This window comes from Coregonus lavaretus, assembly GCF_964263955.1.
Source record: "Coregonus lavaretus genome assembly, contig: HAP1_SCAFFOLD_241, whole genome shotgun sequence".
Taxonomy (NCBI): domain Eukaryota; kingdom Metazoa; phylum Chordata; class Actinopteri; order Salmoniformes; family Salmonidae; genus Coregonus; species Coregonus lavaretus.
The window spans coordinates 560932-581483 of NW_028158987.1; the positions used below are offsets into that span (position 1 = coordinate 560932).

At 42.3% G+C, this 20552-nt stretch overlaps 1 protein-coding gene across 1 annotated transcript; it reads right to left on the reverse strand.

The window, feature by feature from the left end:
* Nucleotides 1–776: 776 nt before the first annotated feature.
* LOC311123390 (NLR family CARD domain-containing protein 3-like) lies at nt 777–15016 on the reverse strand. The gene is made up of 7 exons (XM_084197659.1): nt 14794–15016; nt 10519–12316; nt 10057–10230; nt 9432–9498; nt 3476–3624; nt 1749–1795; nt 777–1361 (listed from the first exon to the last, which is right to left on the reverse strand). The coding sequence occupies exons 1-7, from the start codon at nt 15002–15004 to the stop codon at nt 838–840; spliced, it is 2970 nt and encodes a 989-aa protein (XP_084053785.1). The 5' UTR covers nt 15005–15016; the 3' UTR covers nt 777–837.
* Nucleotides 15017–20552: the final 5536 nt, after the last annotated feature.

Genomic DNA, 20552 nt, shown 5'->3' on the forward strand with positions numbered 1-20552 from the left:
GTGTGTCCAGTGTGTGTGTGTGTGTGTGTGTGTGTGTGTGTGTCTAGCGTGTGTATGTGTGTTCAGTGTGTGTCCAGTGTGTGTGTGTGTGTGTGTGTGTGTGTGTGTGTGTTCAGTGTGTGTGTCCAGTGTGTGTGTGTGTGCTCAGCGTGTGTGTGTTCAGTGTGTTTGTGTGTGTTCAGCGTGTTTGTGTTCAGTGTGTGTGTGTCCAGTGTGTGTGTGTGTGTGTGTCTAGTGTGTGTGTGTGTGTGTGTGTGTGTGTGTTCAGTGTGTATGTGTGTGTGTCCAGTGTGTGTGTGTGTGTGTGTGTGTGTGTTATCAGTGTGTGTGTGTCTAGTGTGTGTGTGTGTGTGTGTGTGTGTGTGTCCAGTGTGTTTGTGTGTGTGTGTATGTCTGTGTGTCCAGTGTGTTTGTTCAGTATGTGTGTGTTTAGTGTGTGTGTGTGTGTGTCCAGTGTATGTGTGTGTGTGTGTGTCCGGTGTGTGTGTGTGTGTGTGTGTGTTTGTCCTGCGTGTGTATGTGTGTTTGTGTGAGAGTGTCCAGAGTGAGTGTGTCCAGTGTGTGTGTGTGTACAGAGTTTGTGTGTGTGTCTAGTGTGTCTGTGTGTGTGTCCAGTGTGTTTATGTCCTGTGTGTGTGTGTGTGTCCAGTGTGAGTGTGTCCAGTGTGTGTGTGTCCAGTGTGTGTGTTTGTCCAGTGTGTGTGTGTGTGTGTGTGTGTGTTTGTGTCAAGTGTGTGTGTGATCAGTGTGTGTGTCCAGTGTGTGTGTGTGTGTGTGTCCAGTGTGTGTCCAGTTTGTGTGTGTGTGTGTGTTTGTCAGTGTTACCATGGTTATTTTTTACAGGGACACTGAGGAGTCAAAATAAACCCTAAACCCTGGATAGAGGGGCTCAGTGAATGTGGAGTGGAATGTGTTCAGGTGGGTCAGTGTGTCAGAGGAGACTCTGTAGAAGGACAGAGTGCCGGCTGGCCAGTCCAGATACACTCCTACTCTGTGGGGGCTGGAGGAGGGGACGTCTATGGTAGTGGACTTATTATTGTGCCAGGCTCTGTAACGGTTGTCAGAGCAGAACAGACTCCAGGACATGTCATTGTATCCAAGCCAACAGCCATTAACCCTTCCTCTCCTGCTGATTCCTTTATATGTCACTCCTATACCAGCCCCTCTCCCACTCCACTCTACCTCCCAGTAACAGCGCCCAGTCAGACCCTCTCTACACAGCACCTGTTCACAGACCTCAAATCTCTCTGGGTGATCAGGATACGGCTGCTTCTCTCTCCTCCATGTCACCTTTCTGTTCTCCTCGGACAGAGAGAGGTGTCTGTTTACTGTGTTTGGATCCAGTGTGAGATCACAGACATCTGATGGATGAAACCAGACACAATGTTAGAAATCAACATCATTCACATTAGAATGTTAACTCACTTTTCACTAATTCATTTCATGTAGATGTTTCTAGGTATCAAAAGGAGAAGTTAAGGTAACTTGAGATTTGTTCAATGATCATATGTTATACTGTATGGTAATATAAAACACACTTATTCCCATTAATTACACACACACACACACACACACACACATTGTCAAAGCAACTCTTTGTAAACTTTGGTGTCCCTGATTTGTGCTTCTGTAGAACTACAGCTGATATTTAATATGACCAAGTAAGTAATGATGGTGGTCTTTGACTTTGACTTCACTTGAATTAAGACTTATTCTTAGTCATATTCTTCACAGCAGTCAACACTCACATTTTCTAAGTCCAGGTTTCAATGTGTTCTCTCCACCATGTTCCACACTGTAGCGGTAAGCAGAAGAACAGACAGTCATTGAGGGATACACGTGAACTCACACACACACACACACACACACACACACACACACACACACACACACACACACACACACACACACACACACACACACACACACACACACACACACACACACACACACACACACACTGACAGCATATAACTTTGTACAAACGGTGGTAAGATTGTTTGTCTGTGTGTGTGTCCATTGTGTGTGTGTGTGTGTGTCCAGTGTGTGTGTCCAGTGTGTGTGTGTGTTCAGTGTTTGTGTGTGTGTGTGTCCAGTGTGTGTGTGTGTCCAGTGTTTGTGTGTGTGTGTCCATTGTGTGTGAGTGTGTGTGTCCAGTGTGCGTGTCCAGTGTGTGTGTGTCTGTGTATGTGTGTATGTGTGTGTCCAGTGTGCGTGTGTGTGTGTGTCCAGTGTGAGTGTGTGTGTGTGTGTCCTGTTTGTGTGTGTGTGTTTGTCCAGTGTGTGTGTGTCCAGTGTGTGTGTGTGTGTTTGTGTGTGTGTGTGTGTGTATCCAGTGTGTTTTTGTGTTTGTGTGTGTGTGTGTCCAGTGTGTGCGGGTGTGTCCTGTGTGTGTGTGTGTCCAGTGTGTGTGTGTGTCCAGTTTTTGTCCAGTGTGTGTGTGTGTTTGGGTGTGTGTGTTCAGTTTGTGAGTGTGTTCAGTTTGTGTGTGTTCAGTGTTTGTGTGTGTGTCCAGTGTCCAGTGTGTCCAGTGTGTGTGTGTCCAGTGTGTGTGTGTGTGTGTGTGTCCAGTGTGTGTGTGTGTGTGTGTGTGTGTGTGTGTGTGTGTGTGTGTCCAGTGTGAGTGAGTGTGTGTGTGTGTCTAGTGTGTTTGTGTGTGAGTGTCCAGAGTGTGTTTGTTTGACAAGTGTGTGGGTGTCCAGTGTGTGTGTGTGTCTGTCCAGTGTGTTTGTGTCCAGTGTGTGTGTCCAGTTTCTGTGTGTGTGTGTGTGTGTGTCCAGTGTGTGTGTGTGTGTTTTCAGTGTGTGGGTGTCCAGTGTGTGTGTGTGTGTGTGTGTGTGTGTCCAGTGTGTGTGTGTGTGTGCATGTGTCCAGTGTGTGTGTGTGTGTGTGTGTGTGTGTGTGTCCAGTGTGTGTGTGTGTGGGTCCAGTCTGTGTGTGTGTTCAGTGTTTGTGTGTGTGTGTGTCCAGTGTGTGTGTGTGTCCAGTGTTTGTGTGTGTGTGTGTCCAGTGTGTGTGTGTGTGTGTGTGTCCAGTGTGTGTACTGATACACGTGCACACACACACACAAACTGGACACACACACACACACACACACACTGGACACACACACACACACAAACAAACACTGGACACAAACACACACTGGACACACATACACAGGACAAACACACACACAAACACACACTGGACACACATACACACAAACACACTGGACACACACACACAGGACACACACACACACAAGACACACATGACACACACACACACACACACACACACACACACTGGACACACACACACACACTGGACACACACACGCAGGACACACACACACACAGGACACGCAAACACACACACACACAAACAGACACAGCATATAACTTAGTCCAAATGGTGATAAGAATGTTTGTCTTAACTAGCCTGATAACTCCAACATGTCTGATATGAACATTGACATAAACCCTCTACATACTTGAGTTTCTCCAGTCTGCAGTGTGGATCCTCCAGTCCAGCAGAGAGCAGTCTGACTCCTGAGTCTCCTGGGTGATTGTAGCTCAGGTCCAGCTCTCTCAGGTGTGAGGGGTTTGACCTCAGAGCTGAGACCAGAGAAGCACAGCCTTCCTCTGTGACTAGACAGCCTGACAGCCTGCAAAGAGTCAAATCATATTAAAACCACACTGCTATTCTTTGGTGGTCAAAAAAGTGGCAGTATATATTTTTCTAAATTTTCAGATACACATCAGCGTCCTGAAACCTGCCATATCTATTCATATATTAATGTATCATTATTAGAAATGACAAATTATCAAAGTATTGCTTGTAGAGAGAAAAATATAAAGTACAAATATTTGAGTAGACTGACCAGAGCAGTTTAAAAAGCAGTATCAGTCAAAAGACAGACAGTGAGGTATCAGATTTAGATTGTATTGAGTATACAGTCCACACCATATCTATTTTGACAGTGAAGCAAACATTTTAAATGTGGCTCTATACTCCAGCATTTTGGATTTTAGATCAAATGTTTCATATGAAGTGACACTATATAATGTCGCCTTTTATTTTAGGGTATTTTAATACATATCTGTAGAAATGAAAGCACTTTATGTGTCTAGTCCCCCTATTTGAAGAAGTCAAAAGTATTCTAACCAATTCACTCATAGTGTATTAAAGTAGTCAAAAGTTTAGTATTTGGTCTCAAACTCGTTGGTTGCATTTGCAGTTTGTTTTGGTTGTGTTCTGGGTTATGTTTTGCCCAATAGTAACTGAATGGTCGATGATGACTGGGTTAATCTTCTGTCTAAGTGAGTAGATAACATGTTTCTAAACAAAACTAAATGAATCCTGATGATGCTATGATTAAGAAAAATCATGAATGAATCATGAATAATAATGAGTGAGAAAGTTACAGAGGCTACAACAAAACATCCTAACCTCTCACAATTACCAATAACAGAGGAGGTATGATCCTTGTTCCTCTGTAACTTTCTCATTCATCATCATTCACGATTCATTCATGATTATTCATAATCATAGTAGCATCCACATGAATGTAGAAGTTTTCAGAAACATCTTCTATTCTTAATGACAATACAAGTGAAGTGACTCCAAAATGACAGGACATTATCCACCATTCAGTTTCTATTGGGAAAAACATAATCTAAAACACAACCAAGACAAACTGCAAATGCATTCAACAAGTTTGTAGATTCACAAGCTTGATGTATTCACTGCAGGTAAGGAATATGGGACCAAATACTAAACTTATGACTACTTTAATACAATATAAGTGAATATGTCCAAATTATTAAGACTTTTTCAAATGGGAGAACTAGACACATAAAGTGCTTTCATTTCTAAACAGTAACACAGATATTTATGAAAATATCCTCAAATAAAAGGTGACATTATATACTGTCTCCTAATATGATGCATTCTATCTCAAATACAAATTGCAGGAGCATAGCACCAAATGTAAAACTGTAAGCTTCACTGTCCAAACACACATGGTGTGGACTATGTGTGCCTGGCAAACACATGTGGATCTGGTGAACAGTTATCACTTGTTGACCAACTACAGGAATACTGACCTCAGAGTCTCCAGTTTACAGTGGGGATTCCCCAGTCCAGCAGAGAGCAGCTTCACTCCTGAATCCTTCAGGTCATTGTTACTCAGATACAGCTCTCTCAGGTGTGAGGGGATTGACTTCAGATCTGAGACCAGAGAAGCACAGCCTTCCTCTGTGACTAGACAGCCTGACAGCCTGCAAAGAGTCAAATCATATTAAAACCACACTGCAATTATTTGGTGGTGAAAATAGTGGCAGTATATATTTTTCTAAATTTTCAGATACATCAGTGTCCTGAAACCTGCCATATCTATTAATATATGAATGTATCATTATTAGAAAAAAACATAATATTGTGTGTAGAGAGAAACATGTATAGTACGAATATTTGAGTAGTCTGACCAGAGTAGTTTAAAAAGCAGTATCAGTCAAAAGACAGATAGTGAGGTATCAGATTTAGATTGTATTGAGTATACAGTCCACACTATATCTAGTTTGACAGTGAAGCTAACATTTTAAATGTGGATCTGTACTCCAGCATTTTGGATTTGAGATCAAATGTTTCATATGAGGTGACAGTATATAATGTCACCTTTAATTTGAGGGTATTTTAATACATATCTGTTTCACCATTTAGAAATGAAAGCACTTTATGTATCTAGTCCCCCCATTTGAAGAAGTCTTAAGTATTCTGACCAATTTACTTATAATGTATTAAAGTACTCAAAAGTTGAGTATTTGGTTGTAATCTCGTTGGTTGCATTTGCAGTTTGTTTTGGTTGTGTTTTGGGTTATGTTTTGTCCAATAGTAACTGAATGGTGGATGATGACTGGAGTAATTTTCTGTCTAAGTGAGTAGATAACATGTTTCTAAACACTACTAAATTAATCCTGATGATGACATGATTAAGAAAAATCATGAATGAATCATGAATAATAATGAGTGAGAAAGTTACAGAGGCTACAACAAAACATGCTAACCTCTCACCATTACCAATAACAGAGGGGGTATGATCCTTGTTCCTCTGTAACTTTCTCATTCATCATCATTCACGATTCAATCATGATTATTCATAATCATGGTAGCATCCACATGAATGTAGAAGTGTTCAGAAACATCTTCTATTCTTAATGACAATACAAGTGAAGTGACTCCAAAATGACAGGACACTATTCACCATTCAGTTTCTATTAGGAAAAACATCATCCAAAACACAACTAAAACAAACTGCAAATGCATTCAACAAGTTTGTAGAATTACACGACTGATGTAATCACTGTGGGTAAGGAATATGGGACCAAATACTAAACTTTTGACTACATTAATCCAAGTGTGTGTGTTTGTGTGTCCAGTGTGTGTGTGTACAGTTTGTGTGTCCAGCGTGTGTGTGTGTCCAGTGTGTATGTGTGTGTCCAGTGTGTGTATGTGTGTGTCCAGTGTGTTTGTGTGTGTGTCCAGGTTGTGTGAGTGTCCAGTGTGTGTGTGTGTCAAATGTGTGTGCGTGTGTGTCCAGTGTGTGTTATGTGTGTGTGTGTGTGTGTGTGTGTGTGTGTGTGTGTCCAGTGTGTGTGTGTCCAGTGTGTGTTTCCAGTGTGTGAGTGTGTCCAGTGTGTGAGTGTGTCCAGTGTGTGAGTGTGTCCAGTGTGCGGGAACCAAAACAAGCTGCAAATGCATTAAACAAGTTTGTAGAATCACAAGCTTGATGTAATCACTGCAGGTAAGGAATATGGGACCAAATACTAAACGTATGACTACTTTAATACAATATAAGTGAATATATCCAAATTATTACGACTTTTTCAAATGGGAGAACTAGATACATAAAGTGCTATCATTTCTAAACAGTAAAACAAATATGTATGAAAATATCCTCAAATAAAAGGTGCCATTCTGTACTGTCACCTAATATGAAACATTCTATCTGAAATCCAAAATGCTGGAGCATAGCGCCAAATTTAAAACTGTAAGCTTCACTGTCCAAACACATATGGTGTGGACTATGTGTGCCTGGTAAACACATGTGGATCTGGTGAACAGTTATCACTTGTTGACCAACTACAGGAATACTGACCTCAGAGTCTCCAGTTTACAGTGGGGATTCCCCAGTCCAGCAGAGAGCAGCTTCACTCCTGAATCCTTCAGGTCATTGTTACTCAGGTCCAGCTCTCTCAGGTGTGAGGGGTTTGACTTCAGAGCTGAGACCAGAGAAGCACAGCTTTCCTCTGTGACTAGACAGCCTGACAGCCTGCAAAGAGTCAAATCATATTAAAATCACACTGCTATTCTTTGGTGTGAAAATATATTCTTTCAAAAACTTCAGATACATCAGTGTCCTGAAACCTGCCATATCTATTCATATATGTATATATACAGTACCAGTCAAAAGTTTGAACACACCTACTCATTCAAGTTTTTGGTTAGTTTTTGGTTAGTTTTTTTTACATTGTAGAATAATAGTGAAGACATCAAAACTATGAAATAACACATATGGAATCATGTAGTAACCAAACAAGTGTTAAACAAATCAAAATATATTTTAGATTTTAGATTATTCAAATAGCCACCCTTTGCCTTGATAACAGCTTTGCACACTCTTGGCATTATCTCAACCAGTTTCATGAGGGAGTCACCTGGAATGCATTTCAATTAACAGGAGTGCCTTCTTAAAAGTTAATTTGCTGAATGTCTTTCCTTCTTAATGCATTTGAGCCAATCAGTTGTGTTGTGACAAGGTAGGGGTGGTATACAGAAGATAGCCCTATTTGGTAAAATACCAAGTCCATATTATGGCAAGAACAGCTCAAATAAGCAAAGAGAAACGACAGTCAATCATTACTTTAAGACATGACGGTCAGTCAATACGGACATTTTCAAGAAATTTGAACGTTTCTCCAAGTGCTGTCTCAAAAAACATCAATCACTATGATGAAACTGGCTCTCATGAGGACCGCCACAGGAATGGAAGACCCAGAGTTACCTCTGCTGCAGAGGATAAGTTCATTAGAGTTACCAGCCTCATAAATTGCAGCTCAAAAAATGCTTCACAGAGTTCAAGTCACAGACACATCTCAACATCAACTGTTCAGAGGGGACTGTGTGAATCAGGCCTTCATGGTCGAATTGCTGCAAAGAAACCACTACTAAAGGACACCAATAAGAAGAAGAGACCTGCTTGGGCCAAGAATCACGAGCAATGGACATTAGACCGTTGGACATTTGTCCTTTGGTCTGGAGTCAAAATTGGAGATTTTTGGTTCCAACCACCGTGTCTTTGTGAGAAGTGGTGTGGGTGAACGGATGATCTCGGCATGTGTATTTCCCACCGTAAAGCTTGGAGGAGGAGGTGTTATGGTGTGGGGGTGCTTTGCTGGTGACACTGTCTCATTTAGAATTCAAGGCACACTTAACCAGCATGGCTACAACAGCATTCTGCAGTGTTACGCCATCCCATCTGGTTTGGGCTTAGTGGGACTATCATTTGTTTTTCAACAGGACAATGACCCAACACACCTCCAGGCTGTGTAAGGGCTATCTGACCAAGGAGAGTGATGGACTGCTGCATCAGATGACCTGGCCTCCACAATCCCCCGACCTCAATCCAATTGAGATGGTTTGGGATGAGTCGGACGGCAGAGTGAAGGAAAAGCAACCAACAAGTGCTCAGCATACGTGGGAACTCCTTCAAGACTGTTGGAAAAGCATTCCAGGTGAAGCTGGTTGAGAGAATGCCAAGAGTGTGCAAAGCTGTCATCAAGACAAAGGGTGGCTATTTGAAGAATTTCAAATATAAAATATATTTCCATTTGTTTAACACTTTTTTGGTTACTACATGATTCCATATGTGTTATTTCATAGTTTTAATGTCTTCACTATTATTTTACAATGTAAAATATTTTTTAAATAAAGAAAAAACCTTGAATGAGTAGGTGTGTCCAATCTTTAGACTGGTACTGTATATAAATGAATTAATGTATAATCATGAACAGTAGAAAACATATTTCTAAACACTACTAAATTAATCTTTGTGTGTGTTTGTGTGTGTGTCCAGTGCGTGTGTCCAGTGTGTGTGTGTGTGTGTGTCCAGTGTGTGTGTGTGTGTGTCCAGTGTGTGTGTGTGTGTGTGTGTCCAGTGTGTGTGTGTGTGTGTGTGTGTGTGTCCAGTGTGTGTGTGTCCTGTGTGTGTGTGTTCTGTGTGTGTGTGTCCTGTGTGTGTCCAGTGTGTGTGTGTTCATTGAGTGATACAGGAATACTGACCTCAGAGTCTCCAGTTTACAGTGGGGATTCCCCAGTCCAGCAGAGAGCAGCTCCACTCCTGAATCCTTTAGGTCATTGTTACTCAGGTCCAGCTCTCTCAGGTGTGAGGGGTTTGACTTCAGATCTGAGACCAGAGAAGCACAGCCTTCCTCTGTGACTAGACAGCCTGACAGCCTGCAAAAAGTCAAATCATATTAAAACCACATTACTATTCTTTGGTGTGGAGTCATTTTCTCTCTAAGTGAGTAGATAACATGTTTCTAAACACTACTAAATTAATCCTGATGATGCCAAGATTGAGAAATATCATGAATGAATCTTGAATAATAGTGAGTGAGAAAGTTACAGAGGCTACAACAAAACATGCTAACCTCTCACCATTACCTAACCTTCCTCTCATCATGTGGTCCTCTGTAGCTCAGCTGGTAGAGCACGGCACTTGTAACGCACATACGTCAAAATGTATGCACACATGACTGTAAGTCGCTTTGGATAAAAGTGTCTACTAAATGGCATATTATTATTATTACCTTTAAATAAAAGGAGACATTCTGTACTGTTGCCTAATATGAAACATTCCATCTCAAATACAAATTGCTGGAGCATAGCACCAAATGTAAAACTGTAAGCTTCACTGTCCAAACACATATGGTGTGGACTATGTGTGCCTGGTAAACACATGTGGATCTGGTGAACAGTTATCACTTGTTGACCAACAACAGGAAAACTGACCTCAGAGTCTCCAGTTTACAGTGGGGATTCCCCAGTCCATCAGAGAGCAGCTTCACTCCTGAATCCTTCAGGTCATTGTTACTCAGATCCAGCTCTCTCAGGTGTGAGGGGTTTGACTTCAGAGCTGAGACTAGAGAAGCACAGCCTTCCTCTGTGACTAGACAGCCTGACAGCCTGACAATGAGATCATCATGATTTCACAAACTGTTAATTTAACACCAGTAGTGTAGAAGGACAATGGCAGATGCATTTGGTTTATTCTCTTAAACAACATATTGATTCATCTTCTGTCTCCTAGAATTGTATGGTCATGTGTTATATACAAATGTGAACACCAATGCACTGATTCAGTAAGTTTTTCTATTTAATATTATATATTATATACATATTATAATATATATTTCTCTAAACTGAATATTTCTTCCTGATGATTAGTACTTAAATGTCATTTTATGTACTCACAGAGCAGCTCTGGAGGCTTTGACCACTGGCAGCAACCTCAGAAGACCTTCCTCTGATCTGGAGTATTTATTCAGGTCAAACACATCCAGCTCCTTTTCTGAAGTCAGCAACACAAAGACCAGAGCTGACCACTGTGCAGGTGACAGTTCTTCTTCTGAGAGACTTCCTGATCTCAGGTAGCTTTGGATCTCCTCCACTAGAGAATGGTCATTCAGTTCATTCAGACAGTGGAACAGATTGATGCACCTCTCTGGAGAGGGATTCTTCCTGATCTTCTCCTTGATGTAGTTGACTGTTTCTTCATGGCTCTGTGAGCTGCTTCTTGTCTTTGTCAGTAGACCTCGTAAGTGCATCTGATTGGACTCCAGTGAGAGGCCCAGAAGGAAGCGGAGGAACAGGTCCAGGTTTCCTGTCTCACTTTGTAAGGCTTTATCCACAGCACTCTTGTAGAAAGTAACTTCAGGCTTGTTTCTCAACAGCGAAAAAAAGTTACTGGACTTTGTTTGCAGATTGTCCATTAGATTCTCATTGTTGTTGATGAATGAGAGGAACACATATACAGCAGCCAGAAACTCCTGAATGCTCAGATGCACGAAGCAGTACACCTTGTCCTGGTACAGCCCACATTCCTCTTTAAAGAGCTGTGTGCACAATCCTGAGTACACTGAGGCTTCATTGACATCAATGCCAGCCTCTTTCAGGTCTTCTTCATAGAAAATCAGATTGCCCTTCATAAGCTGTTGAAAAGCCAGTTTTCCCAGTGACAGAATGCTCTCTTTATTCCAGTGTGGACATGTCTCTTCTTTCCCAAGATACTTTTCATTCTTCTGTTTGGTATGAAACTCCACAAGGTGCGTGTACATCTCAGTCAGAGTCTTGGGCATCTCTTCTCTCTTATGTTTCAGCATGTGTTCAAGGACTATTGCAGAAATCCAACAGAAGACTGGAATGTGGCACATGATGTGGAGGCTCCTTGATGTCTTTATGTGTGAGATGATTCTATTGGCCAGGTCCTCATCACTGAATCTCTTCCTGAAGTACTCCTCCTTCTGTGGGTCATTAAACCCTCGTACCTCTGTCACCTGGTCAACACACCCTGAAGGGATCTTATTGGCTGCTGCAGGTCGGGTAGTTATCCAGAGGAGAGCAGAGGGAAGCAGATTTCCCTTGATGAGATTTGTCAGCAGAACATCCACTGAGGTTGACTCTGTGACGTCACAACAGATCTTGTTCTTCTGGAAGTCTAGGGGCAGCCGGCACTCATCCAGACCATCAAAGATGAACAGAACTTTGTACTTGTCGTAGTTAGAGATTCTTGATTCTTTGGTTTCCATTGAGAAGTGATTGAGAAGTTCAATGAAAGTGTGTTTTTCCTTTTTCATCAAATTCAGCTCCCGAAAAGGGAATGAAAATACAAATTGGACATCCTGATTTGCTTTTCCTTCAGCCCAGTCCAGAATGAACTTCTGCACAGAGACTGTTTTTCCAATGCCAGCGACTCCCTTTGTCAGCACAGTTCTGATAAGTTTGTCTTGTCCAGTTAAGGGTTTGAAGATGTCGTTACATTTGATTGCAGTCTCTGGTCTTGCTTGTTTCCTGGTTGTTGTCTCCATCTGTCTCAGCTCATGTTCATTATTGACCTCTCCTGTTCCACCCTCTGTGATGTAGAGCTCTGTGTAGATCTTATTGAGAAGTGTTGGGCTTCCTTGTTTAGCAATCCCCTCAAATACACATGGAAACTTCTTCTTTAGATTAGATTTGAGTTCACGTTGGCAAATCACAGCAAGGTCATCTGAATCTAGAAATAACACAGAGGATATTAATATTAAGTCTGTTTTAATGCCTACAGTATTGTAGGACTGTTATATAGTTTTAAAGGACTGTATAAATGTCTAAATGTTTTCATAATGCATTACAGACTGGTGTGACTGATTATATTATTGATGGTATTATTAATGTTGTCTCTCTCTCTCTCTCTCTCTCTCTAAATTAATAAACACAACACATCCCTGCTGCTACTATCCCTCTGTGTCACGACTCCCTCCGAAGCTGCCTCCTCTCCTTGTTCGGACAGGCTTCGGCGTTCGTCGTCACCGGCCTTCTCCTCATTTCATCATTCCATTGGTTTTGTCTTGTTTGTTACACACACCTGGTTCATATCCCCTCATCAGTACCTGTATAAGTGTTCCCTCTGCCCCCTTGTCTTTGTGTGTGATTGTTTATTGTAAGGATAGTGAAGCTCGGTATAGTATTTTGTATCGCCGGGTTATTTTCCCCATGTGCCTTGTTGGTTCCATTGTGCCTGTTTTGCGCACTGGACTGTTTGACGCATTACTGCGTAACTCTGTTTTCCGGAATAAATCCTGTTATTCTGTGACTTACACTCCTGCGCCTGTCACGCCCTGGCTCTGGGGACTCTCGTATGTTGAGCCAGGGTGTTAATTTCTAGGTTTTGTATGTCTATGTTGGCCAGGGTGGCTCCCAATCAGAGACGGCTGTAGCTCGTTGTCTCTGATTGGGAGACATACTTAGGTAGCCGTTTGGCATGTGTCTTGTGTGGTATCTTGTTCCATGTTGGTTTGTGTATGTACCAAGGACGTCACGTTATCGTTTACTTGTTTTGTTCGTGTGATCATTCATAAATAAAAGTATGTTCGCATTCCACGCTGCGCCTTGGTCCTCCTCCTTCGACGATCGTGACAGAAGATAGCACCATAACTGGACCAAGCAGCGTGTCCAGGAGCCAACGCCAGAGAGGAATCTAATTGATATCAACCTCGACTGGGTCAAGCCGCGGGAGGAGGAGAGAGGTTGGACTTGGGATCAGAAGAGTGAGAGTTGGCCGAGAACCATGGAGGCCTGGTCCACGGGGAGGAGAGACGCCCAGAAATGTTTTAGGGGGGGGCTCACGCCGTGGATGACGAGGCAGCGGGAGGCCGCGATAGAGCGGTTAGTAGAGGAGGCCGCCAGGTTACGGGGGCCACTGGTCACAAAGGGGAAGGAAAGTGTAGAGGCACGGCGAGAGGTACTGGGGTGTGTTACCAGTCCGGTCCGGCCCGTTCCTGATCCCCGCGTAGGGCCAGTGGTGTGTGTCCCCAGTACGGTCCGGCCTGTTCCTGTCCCTCGCACCAAGCCAGTGGTGCGCGTCGCCAGCCCGGTCCGGCCTGTTCCTGCTCCCCGCACCAAGCCAGTGGTGCGCGCCGCCAGCCCGGTCCGGCCTGTTCCTGCTCCTCGCACCAAGCCAGTGGTGCGCGTCGCCAGCCCGGTCCGGCCTGTTCCTGCCCCTCGCACCAAGCCAGTGGTGCGCATCGCCAGCCCGGTCCGGCCTGTTCCTGCCCCTCGCACCAAGCCAGTGGTGCGCGTCGCCAGCCCGGTCCGGCCTGTTCCTGCTCCCCGCACCAAGCCAGTGGTGAGCGTCGTCAGCCCGGCCCGGCCCGTTCCTGCTCCCCGCACCAAGCCAGTGGTGCGCGTCGTCAGCCCGGTTCGTCCCGTTCCTGCTCCCCGCACCAAGTCAGTAGTGCGCGTCGTCAGTCCGGCACAGCCCGTGCCTGTTCCACCGGTGCCGGCACCGGTCAGCTGCTCCACTCCGGAGCTAGAGCATTCCGCTCCACCAGTGTTCAGTCCAGCTCCGGCCAGCAGGGCCAGACCGGACCAGGGGCGCTTTGGGGGGTTAGAGAGGGAGTGGGGGTCATGTCCGGAGCCGGATCCGCCGCCGAGGCGGAGTGCCCACCCGGTTCCTCCCCTGTTGTGTTTGGTTGGTGCGGTCGGAGTCCGCGCCTTTGGGGGGGGGGGGGGGTACTGTCACGCCCTGGCTCTGGGGACTCTCGTATGTTGAGCCAGGGTGTTAATTTTTAGGTTTTGTATGTCTATGTTGGCCAGGGTGGCTCCCAATCAGAGACGGCTGTAGCTCGTTGTCTCTGATTGGGAGCCATACTTAGGTAGTCGTTTGGCATGTGTCTTGTGTGGGATCTTGTTCCGTGTTGGTTTGTGTATGTACCAAGGACGTCACGTTTTCGTTTTGTTGTTTTGTTCGTGTGATCATTCATGAATAAAAGTATGTTCGCATTCCACGCTGCGCCTTGGTCCTCCTCCTTCGACGATCGTGACAGCGCCTGACTCCTTCAACTCACCCATCACAGCTACTTGATGAGGTCACTAGTTGTTGTGTTAAGGCTGCTACAATATCATTGAATTACACAGCTACTTTAGCTGTACTTTAGCTACAGCTTTTAAATGTTCTAAAACAGCATTCAACATGAGGCAGACAGCTCTTACTTTTCTCCAGTGTGTCAGCAAGCTCCTTCTGGTTCATTTTCCTCAGGACGTGCAGTGTGATCTTCAGAGCCCCCTCTCTGGCACTGCTCTCCTGCTTCTCATCTTCAGCATCAACCACTTCCTTATCCTGCTTCTGACTCTCAAAGCCTTCTGGGAGTTCTGGACTAAGAATCCTCTTGAACCTCTTCAGCTCGTTCTTCACAAATGTCATAATATTCTCTTCAAGCAACTGAAATAAATCAATTAAATAAAATAAGCAAGAGACTAAATGCTTTCTCATTAACACATTAATAAATGATTGACAGATCAACTTTACTTAAGGTAAACAAAAACAAATGTACAAAACAGGACCACATACACTGAATATGGAGGCCAGGTCTGTTTGATGACTCTGGGAAGACTGACCACTGAGAATCTCTGACTCTGATCTCTCCTGTTGGTTTCTGTGGACAAAACATGAGATTACATCTCCTCATCCAGTGAGTGCACACACACACACAAACACATACACACACACAAACACACACACACACACACACACACACACACACACACACACACACACACACACACACACACAGGGAGGGAATGTTGTGTTTGTTTGATAATGTTTCAGGACTATGAAAATGGAAAAAAGGATTAGCCTATGGATTATGAAAACAACAAAAATAAATGGGAAAATGGGAGAGGAGAAATTACTAGAGACAGTGTTGTTTAACTCACTGACCATGACCCATGAGCTCTTCTTACCTTTGTTCACTAGAAAAGTCTCCCTCTCTGAAGAATATAGGAAGACCCATAGACTTGTCACTCTTCATGGACACACAGTTGGGTCCAGGGGAGGCTGGTCTCTCCTGCTTGATTGGGCTTCAACGCAACAGAGACAAACATTACATCTCTCATCTACTCTGAGCTCAGATGGGGAAACATGAGAAGAGTTTAATTCCAAAACGCTATATATCCATTTTCAGAAATGTTCGTAAATGAGCTTTTATTGTTTAAAGAAATTATGAAAGAGATTGGTGTGTTTTTTCACCATCTAATCATGGCATGGGATTGTTCAATGACAGACATGTATTTGTTTAAAATCTATCACTTGATGGTTTCATTTCAGAGAGACAAATAATCATGTTTTTTTGCAAAATGCTACATATCTGCCTCACTCTCAGAGAAATCAGTAGTACTGCTAGGTTTTACACAGTAATAATATATCTGCCTCACTCTCAGAGAAATAAGTAGTACTTCTAGGTTTTACACAGTAATAATATATATATCTGCCTCACTCTCAGATAAATAAGTAGTACTGCTAGGTTTTACACAGTAATATTATATCTGCCTCACTCTCTGAGAAATAAGTAGTACTGCTAGGTTTTACACAGTCAAATGTGACCAACCGGCTCGATTCGGTCTTATGTAGCAAAATTTGAAATTGTGATTTTTTAAATTGGATAAAAGTAGAGACTCAGCTAGAAAAAGGTATATCATACACTACAGTTGAAGAACAATGGGAAAGTAATTCTGCTTTGGAAGATGATAAACTTGTAACCTCAATTTTGAGAAAATGGTCTTTGAATGTTTTGGTACACCACTGGAGAGCTCTTCTTTATCTACAGTGGTGTTACTTTGGCAGATAATGTCATCCATCTAAATAAATAATATATATATATATATATATATATATATATACTTAACTAAATGTATGGTGTTTTTGGTTTATGTCAGTTTCATTGTTTGTTATGCTATAAATGGTTATTTTATGGTTGTAAGTGGTACAATGAACTAGAAAATGTCATATTTTGTAATTCTGAGTAATTACTACTTTAGTAAGGATATACACGTTATTCAGTACTACTGCATTTGCTAAATAATTCCAATAGATGGCAGCATAAGACCATGAATGACATTTCAGAAGATCAGTTTAGTTTTCTCCCTGGATACACCACCACTCCCCCTCACAGGAAAACTCCTGCACATGCTTTTTACTGTCCCTTTCCACACTGCTAACGCAAGAGGAACGACTGAAAAAGCATTTATCAGATTACTGTGAAGTAATATAATGATGATTCATGTTCATTGTTAGCTGTTTTTACGCTCATGTTTTGAATTTATACTTCATTACTATAACGATTATCAATAAGCCTGGACATTAATTTAGTCACCTCTGGTCGAGAAAAACATATTTTCCTTGTACATTCATTGTCAGATTCATCAACCAGCAGCGAGCACTCTGCCTTCTAGCACAAGCGAGGGGCATGTTGAGGTACATTTGCTAACCGCGAGGGTTGCATTATGTAATTTATTGGCGCGCTGGAAGATGCACTCTTGTCTTATCTATTCCGAGGTTGTTTAATCGCAATTTTAGATATTTTATAATGCATGTATACTAGGGTTGAGGTTGGAGCATCTGACTAGTGATTATTTACCAGGGTTCAACTCCTGCTATAGTCACTATTTAATTGCTCTTCCAAAAGCATCACAGGCCTAATACGAGATATATAGCTAACTAAAGTAATGAGGGACCATCTTAGAAAATCATGGGACATATAGTATTTGGTTGCATAATATTTTAAGTGAATCATATTGCTGCTTGTAGCCTATAACTGATGCTTTGTGGTCTTATGCTGCCATCTATTGGAAATATTTAGCAATTAAAAGTTATTAATTCACGTACAGACATTGGTGAGGCAGCTGAGAAATAAAGTGTATTAGATCAGTCTCAAACCTGCCCCACGCCAATTGCTGGACTTTCACACAGAGGTTACTAGGTCACCCAATTCAAAACACATTTGAAAAATAAAACAAATGTGTCTTATTTATCAAGTGTTCTGTCTTGCAATTATACATATAATAAAATAACAACAAAATAATCAAAACGCTATTTAATACTGTGGGGATCTATTTTCTTACAACTAGATGTGATGCCTAGTTTAGAAAGAATACATTAATGATTAAACATAATAGGTTTGTGCTGTACTGATATAGATTGTTTAACATAACAAGCTGTGATTAATGTGAGGAACCGTTAGGGGGTAGGCTGAGACAGGCTTGTGACTCACACACACACACTGCCTCTTTGTTAAACTGCTCAAGGACATGTGTTCTGCTACAATGAAGGACAAACTATGTCTGAGGTTGCTGACTCGAGACAAGTTGTAAAGATAACAACTAATGCCTGGCAACAGTGAAGCGCCAAGGGCCTGGGACCAGCCTGTGCGCCATCGATAGGTTGGGTAAGTTTAAACCACACCCAGCCTCTACTCTGACAGGCCCAGCAGGGAGCGGGAACTATCTCTGTCAGAGTATTTAAAGAAGAACTTATAACAAAAGCTCAGTTCTCTGACTGCCCTGCGTGGTTTTTCAGTGGGCCCGTATATACGAACATCATATTTACCATTCAAGTGTTTGCATTAATTAAAATACTAGTCTATTTTAGAAGACGTGTATTGACCTCTTTTTGTTCCTATACCAGATTTGAATTGACGCAACTTGACAATTGGTGACCGCCGATGTGATCTGGTAGAGGGACTTCGCTGGGTATTGTCCGGCCGATTGGACATCGCTGTCGTTGGACGGTGTGTTTCACAAAGAGTCCGGACAACTAGAAACAGGTAAGCAGACACCTATTGTTATATAACTAAAGTTCTGCACATTGGCTTTATCCAAATTAATTTTGTGAAACACCTGTTTGATGTAAGTGAACTAAATTATGAATTATTATACAAATTATTATGAGTAGATAAGCACCATTTTGTGACATGCAAACCTGTAGTGAATGTGAGTGTTAAACCATGGTACCATAGAGTATTGTTCCACCGGCAAGGTCCGTAACTACGAGGGTACGGCTAGGTTCTGGGAAAATACTGAAATCTATCGGCAAGGTCCGTAACTATGAGGGTACGGCTAGGTTCGAAGATACAGGGAATAATTGAATTAGTAATTGCTATCGGCAAGGTCCGTAACTACGAGGGTATGGGTAGGTTCGAAGAATTACACCGGCAAGGTCTGTAACTACGAGGGTACGGCTAGGTTCGGGACATTTTTGAAAAATACTAGCGACTGGCAAGGTCCGTAACTACAAGGGTACGGCTAGGTTCAGCTGAGTATTTTTTAGATAGGGAGGAGGATAGTAGGTGAGGTGGAATTTGACAATATTAAGGTAAAGATAATGAATAGTCAATATAACTAAATAGAAATGTATTGAACTGATATAATTAAACTGTAATGTTGGTGTTTGAAATAACATAATACTGGTTTTAAAGAAGAAATTAAGTTGACATTTGATATATTATTCAACTTAACGTTGGATGTTCAACACAACATGATATTGGCTTGATGTCATTAAGTTCCCAAATATAAATGTTTTATGTTTGAAGCCACATTAATTTAACGTTTGATGTTTGACCCTGCAAAATACTGGTTAAATAATTAGACTGAAATAATTTGGTTTATCGTTGAAATATAAATATGCTCCGACTTTAACTAATTAGGTGGGAATAATTTTATTTAAATAAATAGACTAACGTACTTTAAATAACGGACGAATATTACGTTAAACAAAAAACGGACAAAACCTGTTCGGAGTGGAAACAGGAGGGAGAACCGCGTAGGGGTACATTTTAAAAAGCAGTGAGAGAGAGAGAGAGAGAGAGAGAGTAGGAGCGGGCCAGTACCCACTGATAGCCTTACCTAATCTATTGGCGGGGAACGAAAGAGGCCCCAGCAACCTTAGAATGAGGTGAGAGCTAGTGCGGTTTTCATTTGGTGACGTCACTTGCTCTATGAACTGGAAGTATATACTTTGAAAGGATTGCGGAATGTGTGGGGTGACTGGCAATGTATGTAGAGGGTCCCTGGTTCGAACCCAGGTAGGGACAGTGGGTAAAGCTTTCGCATTGGGGCTATAGACCTAGATTACTACGTGGATTGAGAAATGTGAAAGGTTGAATTAGATAGCTTAAGTAGAAATATTCTAAAAAGGTCTATGAAAATATGTTACTAGGTACCCGCCCCTTCCCCGTTGGATAGAAAGGAGCAAGGGGAGGGGTGAGAGTTCAAATGATAGGAATATCATTAAATGTATGCTTATCAACGATAGCAAGTATTTGTTTTATTAATTAGGGCCTAATCAGAGAGAACAGTTAAAGAAATTGAATAGCGAACTGAAATGGCGATAGAGCTGTGAAAATTGAGTTGAGGACAAAGGAGAGTAATTTATGGCTCTGGTTAGCGGGAGGAAAAATAAAATAAAATAATAATAGAGACAGTCAAGCAAGTTGGGTTGAGCTGTGGGATTTCAAGTAGAGGTCTAAATATTTGACTGGAAGGCAGTGCTTTAATAAATTCTTATATTTTCCTGCCAGGGACAAAATACTTTTTAAAAAAAAAGAAAAAAAGAAAGAGAATGCAGATTGTTTAACATAACAAGCTGTGATTAATGTGAGGATCCGTTAGGGGGTAGGCTGAGACAGACTTGTGACTCACACACACACTGCCTCTTTGTTAATCCGCTCAAGGACATGTGTTCTGCTACAATGAAGAAGAACAAACTATGTCTGAGGTTGCTGACTCGAGACAAGTTGTAAAGATAACAACTAATGCCTGGCAACAGTGAAGCGCCAAGGGGCTGGGACCAGCCTGTGCGCCAACGATAGGCTGAGTAAGTCTAAACCACGCTCAGTCTCTACTCTGATAGGCCAGCATGGAGCAGCAAGTATCTCTGTCAGAGTATTTAAAGAAGAACTTAGAATGATGGCTCAGTT